The sequence below is a fragment of the Leptosomus discolor genome, chromosome 4 (assembly GCF_034619465.1).
Source record: "Leptosomus discolor isolate bLepDis1 chromosome 4, bLepDis1.hap2, whole genome shotgun sequence".
NCBI classification, from domain to species: domain Eukaryota; kingdom Metazoa; phylum Chordata; class Aves; order Leptosomiformes; family Leptosomidae; genus Leptosomus; species Leptosomus discolor.
The window spans coordinates 9,148,122-9,170,071 of NC_141394.1; the positions used below are offsets into that span (position 1 = coordinate 9,148,122).

General features: G+C 41.9%; 1 protein-coding gene across 1 annotated transcript in view; it reads left to right on the plus strand.

Moving 5' to 3' along the window:
• Positions 1 to 1,959: 1,959 nt before the first annotated feature.
• The window catches only part of ARSJ (arylsulfatase family member J), a 44,729-nt gene continuing 24,738 nt past the window's right edge, over positions 1,960 to 21,950 (plus strand). Inside the window, exon 1 of the mRNA XM_086464323.1 lies at positions 1,960 to 2,336. Within this exon, the coding sequence (XP_086320449.1) occupies positions 1,960 to 2,336 (377 nt within the window). The remainder of the gene's footprint in view (positions 2,337 to 21,950) is intronic.

A 21,950-nucleotide genomic window follows, 5' to 3' on the forward strand; every position in this document is an offset into this window, starting at 1 on the left:
AACTGCGTTACATTTGTGCAGACACGTAGGCAGGCAAAACCCAGACCCTTGCATTAGTCAGTGTTATTGAAGGCAATTAAAGCGTGTAAGCCAGCATTCGACATCTAATACACACGCTACGGGTATCCGTTAAGAAGCCGCTTCTTGGTCTGCTCTGTTTAGTGCATGGAAACTTCTTCAGAGCATCCATTGGGAAGTGTACCTGGGAGAAAACTATGAACTCCGGGAACCGTTAAATTGACTGTCATGCCGCCCCTTCTGATCTGATACGGTAACACTGGTGTTAGGAACCTTCCATTAGAGAAGCTGCTTCAGCTGATTTGATTTTTCACGCAGTGCACAAGTGAATACCACGCTGTGCAAGTTGTGCTCCACGAGAGAAGCCTCCCTTGCTCCCTCCCCATCCAAAACCAGTCTCGTGTTCCACAGAAGGCTGCTCGGGGCAGTATTACTCACAGTCATGGGGCGCAGAGCAAACTTTTTAAAGTACGCTGAACTTTCAGTGCTAGAATCCATCAGCTCTTAAGAAGGGAGAGATGGAAGGGTGCCTGCCTGGTAGCAGGGACCAGCCGGAGCTGCTGAGAGCTGCTGGCACAGAGCTGCGGTACCCACTGGATTTCATCCAAGCGGCTGTTTAAGAGTTAATGCTTTATAAAATGTAGTTTGAGTAAAAGTTGTTCCTGTCATGATGACTCATGTTAGACAGGTCAAACCTGCACATTTACTTCAGTTTAGCCTCATCACGCATGAACGTAAGTTTCTACTTGCTTCAGTGTCTGACAAGACTGGGGCGAAGTTGTATTTTGCAACTGCAGCACATTCATACTTTAACTAACGCAAATTTTTAAAAATGATAGTACGTGGAAAAGGCACATTCCTCGTATTTGCCACAGCTTTGCCAGAATTGGAGGGTTCGGGATTTGGGACTGGTTTGTGGCTGAAAACTAAATCCGGTACATTCATACCTTCCAGATGTCTGCGGCGATTTCAGAAACGCTTAAAACAATCAATATTTCGCGGGGGGACGACACAAAACCCGACCGCCTAGCTCAGGGAAGCAGTGGTGGGACTCCCTGGGGGAAAGGGCTGCCCTTTGCAGCGGGGGGAAATGGCAGCAGGCGCTGGCCCGTGGCGGGGGGGGGGGGGGGGGGGGCTTCACCTCCGAAATGCCGGGGGGCAGCAGCACCCGAGCGGGGGCTGCTGCCCGGGCGGGGGCCGGGCGAGAAAGGGGAGGAGGTGCGGAGAGAGGGGAGGAGAGGCCGGGAGGGGAGGGAAGAAAGAAGTTACCGAGGGGGCTGGCCGGGGGGAAGGGTTTGCGGAGGGGGCGGGCAGGGCGGGGGGGGGGAGGGGGGGAGCAGGGCTCCGGCTGTCTCCCGGGGCCGGGGTCCCCCTGTCCCCCCTCCCGGCGTGGAGGGGCGGGGCGGGAGCGGCCCGGCCCGGCCCGGCCTGGCCCGGCCCGGCCCGGTAGCGCCGAAGGGAGCGGGTGGAGGGGGCTGCGCGGGCCGGTGTGCGCGGAAGGGGGAGGCGGCCCAGCCCGACCCGTCCCGCTGGCCGCGGCGGCGCTGCGCCGGGGCGCCCTGACTGGCCCCGCCATGGGCACCGGCCCCGGGACGGGCAGGCAGCGGCGCCCCGGCGCGGGGCCGGAGGCGGGCCGAGGATGCTGTGACCCCCGGCGGGGCCCTGCCCACCCGGCCGGCACCGGCACCGGCTCCGGCACCGGGCAGGCCGGCCTCCGCCGCCTCTCCCGCAGCAGCGGCTGAAGTTGTTGAAGTTGGTGGTGGCTGCGATGAGCGGGGCTCCTCTCCGCTCCCCCGCCCGGCGGGACCCCTGACGGTGCCTGCTCCCGCCTCAGAGACTGTTTCGGTTCGCTGGTTTTCTTCGGGGTTTATTTTATTATTTTATTTTATTAATTTTTTTTTTTTTTTCTTTTCCGTCTCACTCTTGCCCCAGCCAAGGTGAATGGCCCGCGGTGGGTGTAGCTGGCCTCACCGCCTCTGCAAGGGGAAAATGGTGGCCGTGGGGGTGCTGGCCGGCCTCTCGGTGCTCAGCCTCCTCACTTACGGCTACCTGTCCTGGGACAGCCTCGGACTCGGCCCCGGAGAGGCGGAGGCGACAAGGACCGGGCTGGGAGAGGAGCTCGGGGCCGGCGCCCCCAGCTCGCAGCCTCACATCATCTTCATCCTGGCTGACGATCAGGGATTCAGAGACGTAGGGTACCACGGATCGGAGATCAGGACGCCCACTCTGGACAAGCTAGCTGCTGAAGGGGTTAAACTGGAGAACTATTATGTTCAGCCTATGTGCACACCATCCAGAAGCCAATTTATCACTGGAAAGTAAGTTTACTACTACTTCATCATTCACCTCACCAGCTTGAACGCTGTCCCTGTTGAAAAGGGCACGGGTCGAACCAGGCGAGGTACACCTCTCTTTTAGCCTGTAGGCAGAGAGGTGACTTTCTGACTCACTTAGAAATCTTGAACAAAACGGACTTTCTAATATGTTTGAAATAGCGAAACAAAAACTCATGCTGCGTGAGCCAGTAAGGGTTCAGCACTGTGAGCCACCCCTGCAGAGTGCTGTAGTACATTTACATTGACTGCATCGCTAACATACGTGCTAGTTGTCAAGTACTGTTGCTATTACTGGGAAGCGATCAGCTTAGCTTTTCTCTGCGAGTTCAGAGTGACTTGCAGGAGGAGTCCGTGTTAGGGAACGAAAAGCGTTACGTTTTCTCTGGTACATTCATTGCAGCCGGCACTTTGGAACATGGGTCTCGCTGAGCCTTGACTTAATGTGAGTTCTCTCTGAGGGTTATATTGAATGTGTGAGACGATTCCCCAGTGTGTCACATGTGGATGAGTGCAGGGAATCCAGACTCTCTTTCAGGATCCTCTGAGCTGCAGTATCGCTCTTGTCACGATGTGGTTGCCGCTTTGCAAACAATTAGAAGCTTTTCTCTTAAGCCACTGAAATAGGTACCTCACCAAAATGGTAAAAGCAGCGGGTTGGTATTATGTGCTTTGCTGTCTCTAGTAGATTGTGTTTCATTGCAGTCTATTAAGTTAATAACCAATTACCCGACCTAAGGGCCTTCTCACATGTAAAGCTTAATAAGGATTAAGGTGGGGAGGGGTGTGTGTGTTATGTATCTGAACTGTAGGAACGGTTCCCAAACAACTCCAAGTGTGGACACATTGCTCTGGAACAAAACCACGTTGTTTCTGTTTAGCTTAACTCTCTTTGACAGGAACAGGGAACCCTTCAAAGAGCAAAACAAAATGAGAGGAAAAAAGTTACTTTGTTTATTTTCTCCTTTCCTTAAGTATAAACAGGAACAAGGCAATGTTAATATTGCTGGTAAAAGAAACACATGTTTAAATAAAACAAGCAACTGACCTGGTGTCTTGCATCTCCATATGGAGAGCTGGAGGTGATTCCTGGTCTCAGTCTAGTTCCCAGGCTTGCTGGACCAGGGAGGTTTGCGTGGAGAGCTTACGCATTATCTAGAGCAGGACTTCCCCACACGGGTTTTTGGTTTGGTTTGTGGGGGGTTTTATCTCTCTTTTTTTTTTTTTTTTTTACCCTTTTCTTTTTTCTTTGAGTGGACTGTGTCCTAGAAGAGAAGTTATTCTGAGACACCTCTCACTCATTCACAAGAACACAGTTGCCCTGCGGCAACTAAAGCAGCAGCTTACAAGGAAAACATGTATCAGGATAATGTTTAATGTGTCTCGGTCGTCTTTAAAGCCATGCAGCAGTTGGAAGCGAGGACCTGCGCCAGCAGCGTGTAGCCAGCCAGCTTTCTGAGGACGGTGGTTTGGGAACCAATGCTTTACAAAGGGCACGTCATGCTGCACGATAATGACTCACACAGCAGCTGGAGGAATGGGACGACTGGGTTCCAGGGGAACCAGGGTGCTGCTTTGGCTCTCGGAGACGGCAGAGGTTGTCTAAACACAAAAAAAAGAATATAAGTAAAGCAAGGAATAACAGTAACTCGGTTTAACTATTTTAATACTTCATTAAATATAGAGCAGTTTGCGTGTAAATATATACTCATGGTAAAAGGTAGGCATGTTCTGAGGAACCCTGCTCTTTTCATCAGCTTGTCAGGCGGAAATGGTTCTGCAAATCTGCGTACTTTGGTTTTGGAACCTTTTATAGGAAAAAAGAAATTTGCTTATACTTCATTTTTATTTTCTTAGTCTGTTGGTCTAAAACCCTTAGAATATTTTTTTTCATGTTGTTCTACTTTGGGAAAAAGGAGCAGCAGAGAGAAAGAACTACCTTGCATGACTGAGAAGTAAGGGAGGGAATAGTGAGGGGTTAATAGGCTTGGGTAGAGTATTAACAGGGCAGATTCAGACGATACTATTATCCATTCTGGCTGAAGATAAATGCTAATGATAACTACTTTTAGTGCTTTCTTAGTAAGGGTGCCTTAATTAAAATGCCAGGACTCAGAAACTTCTAATCCAGGAGAAGTGCTGTTATTTCTTGAATTCCAAAATGTTTTTGTTCAAGGCTACAAGCCTGCTCCTCCACTGAAGGATCACCTGGATGCTCCATACCTCCCAATAGACATACAGTGCTTAGCATGTTCCAAACATTACCTGACTGATCTATAAAAAACAGAGGGACTTGTGTAAACCAGACTCATTAGGGAGCACAGACTCACGTTGCCAACTGGAAGTTAGACTTCAGGCAAAGAGACTTCGAATGCTCCAGATTCTTCATAGGTCTCCAGACACATCCCTCTAAGGCTTGTGCTAGTAAAGAGACCCTTCGTTTGGCAGCTGTCCCATGCTAGTGAATGAGCATGGGGAAGGAGGGTGGAGGTGATGTGTTCAAAGGAAGAGGTAGAATTAGCTCTTTTTTTTTTCCCTCCTCGTGCTGTACCACAGCATAACAGCTGGGGAGCCTGTTTTTCTGACCACTTCTACTTCCCTCTGTTTGCTTTCTCATGTCCTGTGCTTGAGCCTTTGGCCTGCATTAATTTCTTGCTTTCTACCAGTATTACCTCTTTCCCCATTCTCTCCATCAAAAGCTATGACTTTTAGGCTAATAGTAAGGTTGGCTTCCACAGCTTTTTATTTTGGGCTTTATTTATGGGTGTGGGGAGGGGGTTGCAGCTGAGCTGAATCTTGGGAACGAAGAAGAAAAGTGTGAGCCAGTGGGCTGAGTGCCACATGCGATGTGCTCTCCCGGCCGGCTGCGCTGGGGCCAACGCGGGGAGGTAAGGGAGGCGGCTCTCGGGAAGCAGCTCAGCCCCAGCTGCACAACTGCGATCACAGAGGCGACCTGGGCGAGAGAGCTTGCTCTGGCTTGTGCCGCTCCTGGGACCGCTGCGGTTCCTGCCTCAGCTCCTACAGCTGGGTTCAAAATTTGATGATCAGTAGTTTCTGGGGACTCATCCCTCGTGTTGATTTGCGCTGGTTTGAGCAGGGCAGTGGCCTGTGTGTGCTCAAGCAGTTGCTGACCTGCTCATGCATTGTAGAAAGACTGTAGGGATGTTTGGCTTTTTAAATTTTTTCTTTCTCCCAAAGGATGTGAGCGAGCATAAGTTTTCCTCCAGACCAATTGTATTGTGTGATACAGTATTTTTTTGTTGTTTTCTCCTTGAAAGTAATAGGCATGCCTCAATAAACTAAATCCTTTAAGAAGAATAGCTCAGGATATCTAGCTTTAAGCTAGCGCTGAGGCAAAACCTACCTTATACTGGCACTGAGTTAGGCGAGAAGAAATTTGGATGTGTGCGTATATCCGCTGTGCTGGAGTATCCTTAAGATACAGAGAGGCATGAATGTGGTACAGAACACAGCTAAATGAAGAGACTAATTTTTGACTCATTCATGAAAGAAGTGAAAAATAAACACATTTCTGTTGTTATTGTAATTTCCAGAGAAGAACATAAAAAGTAGTGGCTCTGCCCGCTAGGAAAAGGGGTTAAAACCACACAAAGATACTCAGCCTGCACTGAGCAGCCGGCTGGCCAAGCACTTACTGAGTTAGCTGCTGTATCTGTGTTCTTAATAGCCTTGATGAACTTTCATTGCATGAATAATCTTGTAGACCAGTTTAGTGGTACAGTTGAAGAAGATCTTGATTTATGGAACAGTACAGGTCACATAACATACTAAGAAAATCTAAGATTATTTGTATGTGAAGTTTTCTGCATGTGCATGTATGAGAGTGGCTTGAGATGAGGTAGAGAATGTGAGATTGATTTGTTATGGTCCCATGTGATATCACTTATTTAGATAATTGGTTAAATTACATTATCATGAAGAGTCATCTGCTTTTTAATTGAAGAATTACTGAAGCATAGTCAGTGTGTGGACCGTTTCCCAGAGTTTTTTAAGAAACTTTAAAAGATTATGACCAAAAGGAGGAGTATTCCTTTGAGCTTGTGACACAAAAATAATACAAGCTTAGATGAACATCTGTTGGGGTAGCTGACCCAATTCTATAGAGGGTATTACGCAGTAGTTGTATTTGCTGGAGCAATACTTAATTTAGCAAAGGAATTTGAGAAATAAGAGTGACTGAGAAGAAAAGAAGGAATCTCGGCATAGTATGCCATAAATTTTTTTGGCATTATGTAGGCAGCAGAGAACTGCTTCCTCTTCTAGGCTCCCAGTTTTCTGCTGACCATCAGACTTGTAACCTTAGGACCATTACGTGCACTGGAATCCTTTTGGGCCAGACGAAGGTTCCTGACCTACACAAGAGTAGGAGTCTCTGTAGAAACAGTGCAGAGCCAGGATTACAGATCACGAAGGAATCTGAACTCCCTTTTACAGTGAGCGCTTATGAATCATGGAAGCCCAACGCTAATCTCAAGAATGAGCTTACATGATGGATGGAATGTGGAGATGGAAGATGTTGAGAAATGTCGAAGGTCTGGGGAAATAAATCCTTTTTTCCCTGGGATGAAATTAAATGCTGAGAATTTGATCATCCAAAGCAGACAGAAATAGATTGTATAATCAGTAAGCATAATCAAAGTGTTATTTTAATATAAATAATTCTATCTTTTATCTAATTATAGAAATATTACACATTTATAAATATGTATAGTTATATATAGCTAGTTAGTATGTATTCTCATGTAGGCGTCCCTGTGTAGCAATACATAGTTCACAATTAAAAATGACAATGTCTCAGCAAACTAAGAGTTTGAACAGAAACAGGATAGAGGAAAGTTGAAGTTCTTTGAGTTGAAAGCAGGGCAGCTGACTTGCAAGCAAGCAGAAATACTGTATTCTGGGGGTTCAGACTTCTTGGTAAGCCTTCTCTTTCCCTGCCTGCTGGGTGGATGATGGCCCAAACTGCAGTTTCAGCCATTTGGTTGCCCTGAGAAGGACCCGGCGCAATAGTGTGTGACTAGAAAGTTGTCTTCTGCGCTCAGAGTTGAAACGGTGGGTCTCAGAGACTTGATGGGAATACTGGGAAATGTATATAACACTCCATTATCCGTATTCCCTGTTTTGTAGTTAACAAAATATGAAGGACTGCACGATATCAGCCTTAAGTGTCAAGAGATGGTCTGATACTTTATCTGCTCTGAAGTAAAGAGCCTTGGCAGGCATCGGTCCTGAGTTTAATTCTGATCAGTGTTTCCATTAAGAACCTGAATGATGAAATAAAATGTTCTGATTAAATATGCCACTAAGATAGGAGGACGGCCAGCATTCGGGGACTGTGATGATGTTGAAGATCGTCTTGACAATCTGAAAAAAAGGCAGAATTAAAGTCAGCAGTAATAAATAGAAGACACTATGCTGAAGTAGGAATGACTTCACAGGCAGAGGATGGTGAACAACTGCTTAGACAGCATTGCTTTAGAAAAGTAGCTGGAATTATAGTGAATCATGCACTGCATATAAAGTCAACAATGTCATGCTTCTTACAAAAAAGGCAAACATCATACCAGTTTGCATAAACAGGGCAGCCCAGTAGATAGGAGAAGCAGCTCTTCTGCTCTGCAGCTGGAGCACTTGTGCCCAAACTTGGGCATTGCTCTGCAAGAGCAATGTGCATAATTGGATGGTGTCCAGCTAAGGGTGATCAGATATCTCAGAAAGATAACTGTGGAGAAAAGATCAGAAGAAAAGGAGTTGTTTGGTCTAAAGAAGAGAAAAACGAGAAGGGATATGATAAGTCCTCAGTGTTTTAAGAGCTATGCAAAAAGAAAGGGCATAATGTGTTTTCAGTCTTGGCGGATAGTACAAGAAACGAGGGGCTTTCTTGAGTAGAGAAGAAACTTCAGGTTAGATAGTAGGGAAACCTTTCGGATGGTAAAGCTTGTGAAACACTGGAGTAGCTGGCTTTGGGAAGTCGCTGAGTTTCTACATTGGCAGTCATTAAGAACAGACAAGACAAATATGTCAGGAATGACATAATGTAGTTGAATCTGTCTTGGGGAAAAGGGTTGAACTGGATGGCTTCTCTTCCAACTCCTATTCATCTGTGGCTCATTTGAAGTACATATTAACTGCAGAAGGCGTTCTGAAGGAGGGTATTCATAAAATATTTTTAAACACTAGAAATGATTTCAGTGTTCATTCTGAGAGAAAACAGTCTGTGTGAAAGTTTCATTTCAGTTTTCTCCTAGAAATTCCTGTTTTCCATATCCTTATTTTCTCTGAAAATTTTCAGCATTTTTCGCCCCTGGGCCTTCATAACTCTTGCGGTATGTAATTATTTATTTCTGCTGACTTCTTTCAGGACAATTTGTGGGACTGCTGCCAAAGAGTTGAGGTATCTTTTTCCATGTTCTTGGTACTCACTTAGGATGATATCGTCCACATACATATATATGCATGCAGCATACACAGAGGATGAATAAGTAATTAAATGCAAAGAGTGCCTTTTCTTGTTTTGTTCTGCCTCTGTGCTCTCCTCTGTTCGTTCTGCAGAAAATTAGATCCAGGTACTGAACTGGTCTATGGTCCTAAGCTTATAAGGAGACTGTTCATATCACCATGATTACTAATGCACTGTACAAAGGAGCGTTTGGAGGAAAGAGTTGGAAAGCAAACTACATGCAAACAATAAAAGTTAAAAAACATAGCATGGGGGAAGTAGCAAAGTGTAGTACAGGTTGTGATCACTTTCTGGTAACATTTAAGGATATTGTTTGACAGTTTAGGTCCGCTGCTTATCAGACAAAGATAGCATTATCTGACATGTGTAACTAACTAGATAGTGGAAATGGATTCACTTTTTTGTTGTCTAGTTTCTACAAAGTGCGGTGAGTTAAAGAAACACATTGGAAGTAAATTTACAAAATCTATGATTGTAAATTATCAGTGCTCTGAGGAGTCTGAGTTACAGACTTTTAGCCTGTGGATTTGGTTTGGGGTTTTTTGTGGGTTTTGGTTTGGTTTGGGTTTTGGTTTTTTGGTGGTTTTTTTTTAAGCTGGAAAAGAGATGTTATATTCCATGGAAAAGTTAGGCTTAAAATAATTAAGGAATTTTGCTCTTTCAGCATTGTTCCTGATATGTTTTCTTTGTAATTGATGGTGCATATTGCTGCCTATAACAATAACTTGAATGAGTGGTAGCGGTGGACTCCTCTTGTAACAACTCTCACTTTTCAATATTACTCTTCCTTCATGAGACACTTTAAGCGAATTGAGATGGGAAACTGAGATGGGTGTCTGGAAATAAAACTGGGTAGTAAAAAGGTGGGGTTTGCTTTCATGTCAAAGGATTTAGACCACCAGGTTAGATGGGACTTAAAATTTGGACAAATTAAATTCATGTTTTCATTAAAATACTTCAAATTGAATAGAAAGATTTGCCACATTTATGAGCTGAAGGTCAGAAGAAGGGAAAGATCTGTCTACTTACTTTTTGGCTTTGTGACAGTTACGTTCGTGCTAATATCAGACCCCGGGGTTTGTTTTCATAATTCTTCATTCTGGTTTTGAGTTTTTCTGCACGTTTGGTTTTAAATCAATTTTGTATTTGTTTTGTTGAATCAGGGCCTCTGCACGTGTTAATACAATATTGTTTTAAGGTAATGGAGCTCTTTAAACTTATGAAATGTTTGATGATTCTTGAATCCATTTAAAATGTTCCTCTATTTTTTTTTTTTTCCTCTCCCCCATGATGTGTGCCCAGCAAAGCAGTCCTTGTAGAATTATGGACATTCTTACTGTAATATTTCATCTCCTTAGAGTAATATTTCATTAATATGTGCACAGGCAAATAAAAATAATAATAAAATATGATAAAGGAAAAGTATAAGCATTTATTTTGTATTACCACATGTCAAGAAAGATGAGTGGATGAAAACTAAGCCATTAGATTTGCGGAACTTGTAGTTCTTTTGGGTTTTTTTTTGTGGTTGGTTTTTTGGTTTTTCTTTTGGCAAACTAATACAATAATCTATTTCAAATTTGGGGGAGTTGGGTTTTTTTTTTCCTTCTGATGTCGTAGTTGGCATGAATTGATTTTTATATGAAAAGTTTATAATTTTTTGTGGAATCTGGTAATTTCCATTAAAAAATCTAATATGTTAATGTTTGGTAATGGATACTGTTTGATATTCATGAACAATTGCCTCTTTGGTGCATAACACTTCACGCTGCTTTCTTTGTGTGCTGCTCCTGAGCAGCGCAGCTTCTTGCAGTGTGAGGAGCTAGCACTTTCTTATTAATTCCTAGCTGGAAATCTTTGAGATTTCCTGTTTCCCCTGTACTTTTTGCCTTGCTTTGTAGTGATTCATGGACAGATTTTCTATCCTGAGGTGAGTTTGCTTAGTTTTAAAATGTATGCTTACGAATGAATGAGGTAATTTCACCAGTCTTAATTCATTAGATTAATATAAATAGTACAAGGTAAAGGAAGATTGTGCCTGTGTGAGTGATCCTGTGTAGGATGTGTTTGCTTTCTCTGTATCAGTAGTCTCTTTATAATAGCTGCCCAATTTGTTAGTTTTCTTACTTAAAAGCCAGTAGATCTGGCTGGTGACCTCAACTTGTCTCTGTAAATGTAAATTGGTAGGCTGAAATGCAACATGAAGAGTTCAGAAAGAAATCAAGATAACAGTATTGGGTAACAAATTTAAAATATTAATATAAAAGGTGTTTTAACCATTAAGGTTTGACTAAAATAGCTTTTGACTTTTTGTGGTCTGTGATGAAATTGAAAAATTTTAAATAGTGAACTTCATTGTACCTGCTGGCTCATAATAAGAAAGAAGTTAAGTGTGTTTCATGATTCTAGTTTAACTGCAATTGTAGCACGTTAGTTAGCTGTGTCAACTGTCACCTGCTTGTTAATTCAGGCTGTTGTCACCATATTATCAAGCTCTAGGTTGGGGAGGGGAATATTGCTAGAGTTAGAAAACAAGCCTGGGATATTGAAATACTTTTTAATATGCTTTGTATACAAAATTATCTTCCCAAACGCATATTATGTTAGATAATAAGCATTAAAGTAGCCATGATTACTCTCGTAAGTATGCTGTGACCCCAGAGCCTTTATTTTCAAGCTAGGGACAGAAATCCAATGTATAGGAACCAAACCTATACCTTCTTCTTCTTACACTTAAACACCTGATTAATAGAGACAGCTTTCTCACTGTCATGGCACATAGTATTTGTAGCTGTTGGTTGTGATCCGCAGATGAACTACATCTCGCGTGTAGGCAGGGTGTGAAAGCAAGGGGGAAGGCTGCTGAACCAGTGGCACCAGCAAGTGTCTGACTTGGGGGGTCCTCACGCCCAGGGGAGGGAGAAACATGAGAAAGAGCATGGAGCCAATCATGGTTTACATCTGAGGCACCGAATGTGCATTCCTGTCCCATGTGTTGGAGGAAAAAACAGTCCAATGCCTCCATTAAAAAGAATATAATAAGTCATAGAAATGCATTTGGTTGTTCAGCTCTATGAGCCTAAGTATAGAAGCGTTTATTCCAATATTTGGAAGCTTTAAACAATATTAAAAACAGTACCAAAGAAGGTCCCACAAATCTTATCAGGTCTAAACTCCCTCCTTCCCTCTCGGTTTGCTTCTGACGCTCAGTGAAGGACAGACTTTGCAACGCGCCTCGCCAGGTTATCAGTTCCCAGCCTCTGTTGTACACCTTGCATGGTCTGAGTCTCATCTTGTGCTTAGAGATCCACGTGATAAAGGTATTTCAAAATACAATTTATTAATGCTACCAACTTCTCTTCAGAGTTTGTTGTATTATGGCACAGAGTGATGGCACACAGGCAGCTTCCATGATGGGCAGTAGAAAACTGAAAAATCCCATTGTTGAACATTTAAATATTCAAAAGAATGAAGCTTATTTCTTCTAATAATTAAAAATACCTGATATTTAGTGCTAAAAGCAAAACAGCATCCTTCCTCTTGATGATATTTTAATCTGATGATAGAGAAATGTAGGATTCTAGCTATATTGCTCTGGCTTTTATTTTGCTTTTATTTTTACTTTTTGAAAAATATAATATTGAAATATTAATTCAGCTTTTTGGAGTACATGCTAATTCCAAATCATCCATATTAGAATATTAGCTGTTTTCTAGATAAATCTCTTGTGTCCATTTTCAGACTCAGTCCATCTTTCTCTTTTTATACATTTTTAAGAGTTTCTTCCCTGACAGAGAATATTGTACCATTATGAGATAATGTTATGTAATTTTTCTTAACATTTATAGAACATAAGTGGGTACCAAGGTACTACTGTAGAGGCAATCTCTGTGATAATAAGCTGTCTCAGAAGTGAGTTCCCTTCTGTTTTGAAGAAGGCAAAAATTACAAGTTTGAAGAATCATTACAATTTGAGGAAAATGTGAAGCTGGGGGGAGTGGAGAAAATTAGTCTCAGGGCAGGGGGAAGGATTGTACTATCTTTAGACTAAATATACTCTAATAGATGTACTGTTACCTGACAAATTGTGCCTCTCTGAATTTAATAAACTTTGTCAAAACAATACTTACCATCCCATTTTATATACTTAGTTTTACTTGTCATGTGTTATAGTTCACAGGTTCATAGAAACTGACTTTGGGGGGACCTCTGGAGGTTGCCTAATTAGGCCTCTTGCCAACTTATATGACACAGCAGGGACACACTGACTTTATAAACTGTCTTTTATTGTTTGTTTCCTCCTGGAAATATGAAAATATTGCAAAGTATTCAAGAAATTGGAATCTAGACTGTTATTGGGGAATTCCCTAGCTTTTCCAGTTGATCAATTTTAGTAAAATTAAGAAAACTGTTTCATTAACTTTTTCATGTTTCCATTCATCTCTTAAAAATAGGTTTGGGGTTTGTTTTCTTTTTAAGGGCCAACTGATGGAATTGGTTTGGTGAATTTGTTGATGACCACAGCATAATGGCAGCTCCTTCCTTAACTATTCCATGGTCCTGTTTTCAAGAGACTTCAGAGAAAGCTACTCTAGTATGTTTGCTGATTTCTCTTAAAGCAGAGGGTTTTGACTTTTGTGCTTACCTGACTATGATCATTGCAAATTTTGTTCTGATTTGCGGTCTGCTTCTAGAATTTACTGTCCTGCAGGATGCTTTTCTTCAGTTTTCTCACCCCCTGATAGATGAGGCAAGGCTTTGAGAGCCTTTGTTACTCTGCAAAAGCCAAGGCTGAGGGGAATCTCATCCCTGGCTTCAACGACCTCCTAGGAGGAACAGGAAGGCAGAAGCAGATTCTTTCAGAGGTGCCCAGGGAAAGGAAGAAAGGCAATGGGCAGTGGTTGCATCAAGGCTAGATCAGGCTGTTCAGAGAGGTTGTGCCATTTCCATTCTTGGAGAAATTGAAAGTCAAGTGGAAAGTGCCCTCAGCTACCTGGTTTAGTTGGAATTAGCCCTGCTTTTGTAGAGGGTTGGACCAAACGACTCCCATAAATCACTTCCACCTTAAATTATTTTATGATTCTGATTTGTCACAATAAAATTCCTGGTAGAGGGGAGGAAGGAGCAACTTAATTCTGTGTTGTTTCTCTCCCTGTAGAAGCACTCTAGTAAAAATTAAAGTCTTTGGAGTGTTTGCCTGCTTGGGTTATGGCCCTCAACCAGTCTGAACACTCGCTCTCCTGAGTCAGCATTATTACAGCCCTATTAAAGTCTTGTTTCTTTAAGAACACAGCATACTGCTAAGAATGTTAACACCACTGTATTTAGCATTGTGTCTCAGATTCTGAACAGTCACCTGTACTTTTACCAGATCTATGCAGGAAGTATGTACATTGCCAAAGACAGAGAGACTTACATGTGTCAGGGATGTACTTCACTCAAGCGGTTATACAATTTTGAGATTTAGTTCTGTCCTCTTTCTTCTTAACTTCATTGTTGCTGCTGTGACAATATGGAATTAGTTTTAGTAGGAAGATGAGAATTTGATCCTGTATACAGTGCAGAAGGAAGATAACTTTTCCTTGGTTCTTAATTTTGTAACTGTACAATTTTTGCCCTTTTACATTGCAAAACCTTTAAGGCTTTAAGATTAAAAAGAATGAGCCTCTGTGATAAACTGAGGAATATTTGGCTGTCTTGGTAATACTAGGTGTACATGCTGTAAGTGATGCAGTCTTGTGTAATGAGTAAGAGCTTAGGTAATACTGTTTGGCACCGTTATAGCCCTGTTGAGCCTTTCTTCTGTCACAGATTTCATTTAATAACCACTGGCAGTAATGCGCTTCCCATGACGAAACTGCATGTAGCATCTCTCAGTTTTAAGGTTCTCTGTTGATTTCAATGTTTTATACGTTTTTGCCACCTAAGAGAATTACGTGGTTTCTGTATTGGGTTTCCATTGTTATCAGCTTCTGGTTTTGTGTTCCTTCTATCAATTTGAAATTTTGGGACTGCTTTATCTGGTTGTGACAAGCCTTTGCAGAACGAATCTTGCCAGGGCTGTTGATTGCAGAGCAGAGCCTGGCAGCAGCAGACTTTTAGCCTCCAGTTGGAGGCGTCAAATATTTTCATAGACACTTTCAGCAGAACTGCTTCTGCTTGCTTTGAGCTCAGAGCTTTCTATACAGTACGTTATATTTCTGCCATCCAAAACATCGGTTACTTTCCACTGGGGAAATGTAGCTCAAGTAGCATGTTAATGTCTTCTATACTAACCTCAGGGCTCTTACCTGTGTTGCTACTAGAAGCCAAGTGGCTTTCTTCAGCATCCTTTTGATACTCTGCCAACTGCTACTAAACGTGACCTTGAAGTGCACTAGTTTAATAGTCTGAAATCTAGCTGTTATCTCCTACACTGCATTTGTTAACTAGGCATGATCTTTACCAGTAATCTGATTTAACAGTTTTGTTTGTATAGGCGTAGCCTTTCTGTGCAAGTCCTTATAAAAAAAAAAAAAAAAACAAACCTGTCATGTCAAGAGGACACTTTATTATTCAACATACTTCCTCTATGTAAGTGAGTCATACCTGCTCACTTCAGTAACAGAAACATGTATTTTGCTACCATTAACCATGGTGAGTCAGCATAGGTAAGAGAAAGTCAAGTTTGTGGGCTATTTTGCTTTGTTTTTCTTAATATACAGGTCACAGTCTGAGACATCTTAAAAGAAAAAAGTCAGAGTAACGCGTTTCTTTGTGAAATGATTTTACGTCATAGTTGGGTTTTGAGGGGGGCTTGGGGGCTATTTCTGCCCCTTAGAAAATTATTGATCTTCATAATAAATGTATTTAGGGTCAGAAGCAGATACAAGAGAAAAAGATGTAATTAGCTGGATGACGAAGATTTTACTTTCTGACCTTGGGATCTTTTGCCCAGGTTCATGTGTTTGGAAGCCCTCCCTGTAGGATGAAGGCATCCATCACACGAGAGGAAAAATAGTGAACAATCCCTCTTCCTTCCCAGTTAACCAGGAGAAAGCTGTTTCCTGGTTTGTGTTTCTCCTGTGATGTATGTGTGTTTTGGAAAATAAGATGAGAGTAGCGTAGGCATGGTGGTAGGGACGCTTGTGTGAGAAGAGGTATTTTTTCTGATAACACTGAATGCAGTTAGGTTGGTAGTAATTGTAAATTAAGAATAAGTTCTTGTGTTAGAATAATTGATTTAAATTATTATATGGAACACATGAATGAACAAAAAACCCCAAACATTTTGAATGTTTTCAAACTCGGGTATTCATGCCAAACATTAATTTTGCTATTTGTAATGCAAAGTTTTCTCTAAGAAAAACAGCGGTAGTTGAAAATAATATGGCTGGCACCATGAATGAAAAGCAGCTTTTTTGTGCTAGTTCACTTCTTAGGGAGTAATCAAGCTATTTCACACACTCTACTCCTGGCATCTAACTTACATGCAAGTGAAAGCACCAAAGCTGGGACCCTGTATAGCCATATATATGTGTGTAAGGTAAATGGACGTCTCCGAGGAGGTGACTCAAAACACCTTAGTTACACACTTAAAGTATATGACTGCTGCTGCTCCCCCTGTGTGTACAATGTGCTGAATAAAATCCTTTGAGCCTTACCATGCGTGCTTTCTGACAGCTAAAGAAATAAATAACAAATGAAGAGCTGTATCCAGCAGAGTTCTGCTGGATAAAGTTCTTTCAAGAAGGACAATGGCAGGTTTATTTCCTGGGGCTGGGGAGAAGTGGGATAGTAGCTAGAACATACTATAGTGATTACCCCATCTGGCCTGGTCTAAATCTTCTCTTGGATTGCCTGTATGGCTGCAGGCAGGCAGCACAACTTGTCCAAGTTTCAGTTTGCTCATCTGCATACGTGAACCTTCTTACAATGTTGCTGTTACAGGTTTGGAGGGGAAATTTCTGAAATTTAATCAACATTTGCCAGCTTGACCCAATTGCCGTCCTTCTCCCATCCTTCTTGGGGAAAAGCACAGGAAATGAGTACGTCCGTAGTAATAGTGGTTTTCCATGCAGTGCTTCCTTCCCATCCTTCAGGATGCCTCTTTGACCTTTTTCACACTATTCCCCAAAAAACATTCAAGCCTTTCAGGTTGTTCCAGAATCAGTTTTAAACCTTTGCAGCCTCCCTAACATCTTCCAGGCTTTCCTGGATACCAGCCTGCCAGGTCGTCCTTTTGAAGTCTTCTCTCTGCTTCCAAGGCCAATAGATTCAGCTGCCCAGTCTTAAATCCATTTTTGTCATTTTCCCCCTTAATCCTGTCTCCGGCACCAAGCAAAAGGGGAGCCAAACCAAATCTCTGCAAGAAAGAATCATATCGCCCTGTCCTTCAGTTGTCTCTCTAATTCTTCAGGTGTTTTTTGGCTAAATAGCAAGCTTGATGTGTCTTTCAGACATGATCAGTATTTATGTTCATGTTAATCAGTTACTGGCATGCATGCCTGCAGCTTTCATATCTGTAAGGTAAGAATATTTATATTTGCCTTTTCAGAGTATTTTAAGGCTAGATTAATTATAGTTGATCATGGTAGTAAATACACTTTAAGGAGTTTCGTAGATAATACTCCTTGCACAGTTCTGAAAAGATTTTAAAACTGTTTAAAAGCCTCCTGTCAAAGGAGATTTTCTAACAAATATTTGATTTTTCACCCTGTAGCTTTCTATCAGCATAGTATTTTAAAACTGGAAGAGAAAAGGTGATACCAACAGGGAGAAGGAGGAACTTTACAAAGGTTGTGCTACTCCCAAGAATGTTTGGAAAAGAAAACAAACCTAAGGCACTTGGAAACAGTTCAGGGGTTTCTAATTAGATATGACATGATATGGTATGTGATGTGATATGATATATAGGCAAGATTATTCACCTTTTAAGTTCACCCTTCTTTATTCAAACCAAACCATGCTCCAGTGATTTACTACAAGTCCTGGAATTTAGTTTGCTGCTACCGCCAGCTTGTCTTAGCAGCGTAGGGAAATTTGTTATGCTTTGGTTTGCAACCTGATAGGAGAACAAGGTGTTTTCAGTAAAGCAGATGTTCTTTCTACAACTGCAGCATCCTGGGTTCAGCCCCTCTTTGTGATGGCTGGCTTTGCTGGACCCGGCTCCTGCAGGCACTGCCAGCGTTCCAGTAGCAGGGAGGAACTTGCTGACGTTGTGCTAAAGGAACAAATTAAACGCTGTGCTGCTCAGACTGGTTTTTCTCAGCTTTTCTCTGTGGATCTAATTGGTTTTGCTGTGCAGCAAAGTGGGCTGTGTTTAAGAGAATCTCTGCTGGACTGCCTGGCTTAGGCACAGCTAGTGCTCTCTGGATGGTTTTCTTTACGGCTTCTGGCCAGTTAGGAATGGAGAGAACAAACTGGTGTTTGCCACTTTGTGTCCATACAGATACCTCTAGAAAACGGGGATTTAAGAAATCTTAATAATTTACCTAGCCCATCCTACTTCAGGAAATTGTAACAAAAATGTGGTTAAGATATGTGGGAATAACTTGTTCCTAAAAACCTTTAACAAATATTTCCACACTTTCCCCAGGCAGTCTGAGCTATAATTTCGGTTATATAGCTTTTAAATTGTCAAACTGCTGCAGTTTAAGCCTATGATCTCTTGGCAATTCCCAAGTGAAGAACTTACTTTGCTACAAAAAGGTGATAAATCTCCTATACATCTGAAGTCTATTATCATGTCTCTGCTCTTCCTTTCTCTAGCCTGAGTAAAATCGGCTCTTTCCATCTTTCCACATAGATCTTGGTTTATATACCTCTGATGACTCTTAATGTTCTCCTCTGGACTTTTTATATTTGGGCCTATTTGTCATGAAAAGTGACACCCAGAACAGGGCACAATGTTCCAGTTGAAGTTTGACCAGTACCACCTCGATATTTTGTTCTAAATCCCAAAGTTTCTGAAATATTTTCACTGTTCAGTAATTGGAAGGCAGTACATCAGCTCAATTATTGGCATGAATTTACCTCAGCAGAAAATCTGGCCAAAGCATCTATGTTCAAAGAGTGCATGACTCTCTTTCCACTGCTGATGGGCAGGAAATGTCACAAGAATAACAGATCTCGTACTATTTTTACCAGTTAAGCTGTGATCTGCAACCTGAAACAAGATGATTATCCTCCTGGGTTTGTTCTTCTTCCTAGAACACCCACATTCTGGAGCAGTGCAGGTCAAAGTGCACTCGGGCCACCCCAAACTAGTAAGATAGCAGCCAAGTCAGAGGTGTGTCCCCTCTCTGGTCTGAATGTTTGGGTATGAAGCAAATGCGTTTCCTTTTCCTCAAACAGACCTGAAAAACCTTCGTCAGCTGTTTTATTGCCTTATTTTGAACAGGATGTCATATGTTTTACGTAACCAATCACTTTTGTACATCCCAATAAGATGATGCTTTTTTTTCACAACAGCAAGTCATTGTTGACTCGACTTCAGGTGGGGTTATCAGTAAGCCCAGATCTTTTTTTCTGTGAGAAAATAAGTTTGTGCAGTTGAGCACAAACTAAGAGCACTACTTTGCAGTGGTTGTAAGTGAATTGCCTTCTGTTTAGTTCAGGCTATTCCTCTAATTCATTCAAGTCCATTTTGAATTTCAACTCTCCTCTCCAAAAGACGATGCAACAGTTCTACTAGCGCAAATTCACAGTTTGCACAGGTAATGAAACGTACATGGTATAAATTTCACTTTAAAAATGTATTCATAACCCATATGAAAATAATCACTATAAATGTAATTAACCCAATTGCTTTTACTTATTCCTCGCAGATGTATTTTAAGAATGAAAAAGCCTGTAGCTTAAATATATTTATTCCAAAGTCTTCATCTTAGAATTTGAAACTGAATTTGCCAAATATATTTTCAGGATTAGTTAAGGAAATCATGTAGGCATTTTGTGATGTCTTTTTCAGCCCTGTGCTTTTGGAGTCTTGGGTGTTTGTTTTGGTTTTGAGGTGTTTCTGCTCTCCCTTCTCTGTGTTTCTAGTTCATCAAACAAAATAATTATCTCGGGTTTTAGCATTACAATGTCAAACAAACCATGCTGTTGTCAATGCATCCTGCTGTGCAAGAGTATTACTGGATGTCATCTGCAGGTATTAAATGAAGATAGGAATAGGTTGATTGTTCAATCTTAATTTGTTTCTATAGTTCTCTGAAGAAATGAGGTGACAATTACCAGAAAGAGCGGAGAGAACCTTCTCTGTAACCATGTTGTTGTGTTGAAGCTGGCAGAACAAGGCTGGTACAAGCTGGGAAACCCGGTTTGAATCTCAGTTGTGTACTTCGGATAACGAGCAAGAAAGGATTTGTCTTTTACAAGCTGTGATTTCTCAGGTGGGGCTGACCTTGTGGCTCATAGACCTTCAAGATAAAGTGGCTTGAGTATATTTCTACACAAAACATTGTCTGTATTGCAGATCAAGGTGATCATAAATCATATGCAGGGCCAGAAAGCTAATGTGTAGTACAGCTCCTGTGTTCAACAATGCGAGTACACTTGTACTCCTTAACATTCTCATTACTTTGTTTGTCTTCTGAGGAAAGACCAATGTAATGAATTAATGGACATCGACATGTGAAGGCATTTTCTTAAAAGACCGTTTGAAACCTTCAGGTCTTTTGAAGCAGACGTACGGTGTTTAACAGCAAGGACATTTTCTACAGAATTACTGGTGGGCCCTCATTAGGTTTTAAAGATTAGAGATGACAAATCAGGCGTGCTCCAGGTGTTTCCTCTACTATAGCTAATACCTGTTTTTATTAGAAATATGACCTTTATTTTCTTTTGAATCATGTCCAGCAAAATGGAATTGTCACTTATTATCAGCGAGCTTGATTTTAGTTTCATGAATAAATCGTGCACGTTCTTAATTGTACATAAGAGTTTCTTCTCTTCCTTTCCAAAGAATGTGGATTATGATGAAGGAAGTAGGAAAAATAATCTCTTACTAGATTGAAACCATCAAAATTATATCACAAAAAATTTAAATTGTCAGTTTCTTCGTTTAAACTAGCATTACTGGAGAGGGCTAGCTCTGTGGCTCAGCCAGGGATTCATGTTTTTTGTATATCAACAGTTTTTGTATATCAACAGTTTTTGTTGTCTTTTTTTATTTGTTTCTCCTCCCCCTCTACTCTGCCCTGGTGAGACCCCATCTGGAATAGTGTGTCCAGTTCTGGCCCCTCAGTTCAAGAAGGACAGGGAGCTGCTTGAAAGGGTCCAGTGCAGAGCCACAAAGATGATGAAGGGGGTGGAACATCTCCCTTCCGATGAAAGGCTGAGGGAGCTGGGTCTCTTTAGCTTGGAGAAGAGGAGGCTGAGGGGTGACCTCATCAATGTTTATAAATACGTAAAGGGCGTCAGGAGGATGGAGCCGGGCTCTTCTCAGTGATGGCCCTTGACAGGACGAGAGGCAATGGGTGCAAGCTGGAGCACAGGAGGTTGCACATCGACATAAGGAAAAACTTTTTCCCTATGAGGGTGACAGAGCACTGGAACAGGCTGCCCAGAGAGGTGGTGGAGTCTCCTTCTCTGGAGACATTCAAAACCCTCCTGGATGTGTTCCTGGGTGACCTGCTCTGGGTGGTCCTGCTCTGGCAGGGGGGTTGGACTAGATATTCTTTTGAGGTCCCTTCCAACCCCTAACATTCTGTGATTCTGTGAATAGGCCAGATTTGTGCACAGTACTGTAATTCAGTAAAATTCAATGTTACTCATAAATTTCAGAAGAGAGTGCTGAAGATTTGAACATCCACTATTAAAAATAATACATGCTAAAGAGGTACCCATCCTTTTAAAAAGGCTTCCTAGAAGAAAAACTTCCATGCTCAAAAATACGTTACTCCTAAAAAGAAACCCTGTCATTTCCCTGCAGTGATGATAGATCAGTCTGTAGAATAGATGTCTGTTGGCCTTCTTAATGTATTGCCTGACCTAATTTTTGTAAAGTGCAACTACTGTATTAGCAGTCATCATCCAAATGAAAATTATGGCAGAAGAGTTCTACTTTTAAGATGATTTATACCACATGATCGTCTGCATAATTGGAAGTAGTTTTTAAAAGAACTGTCTTGTGT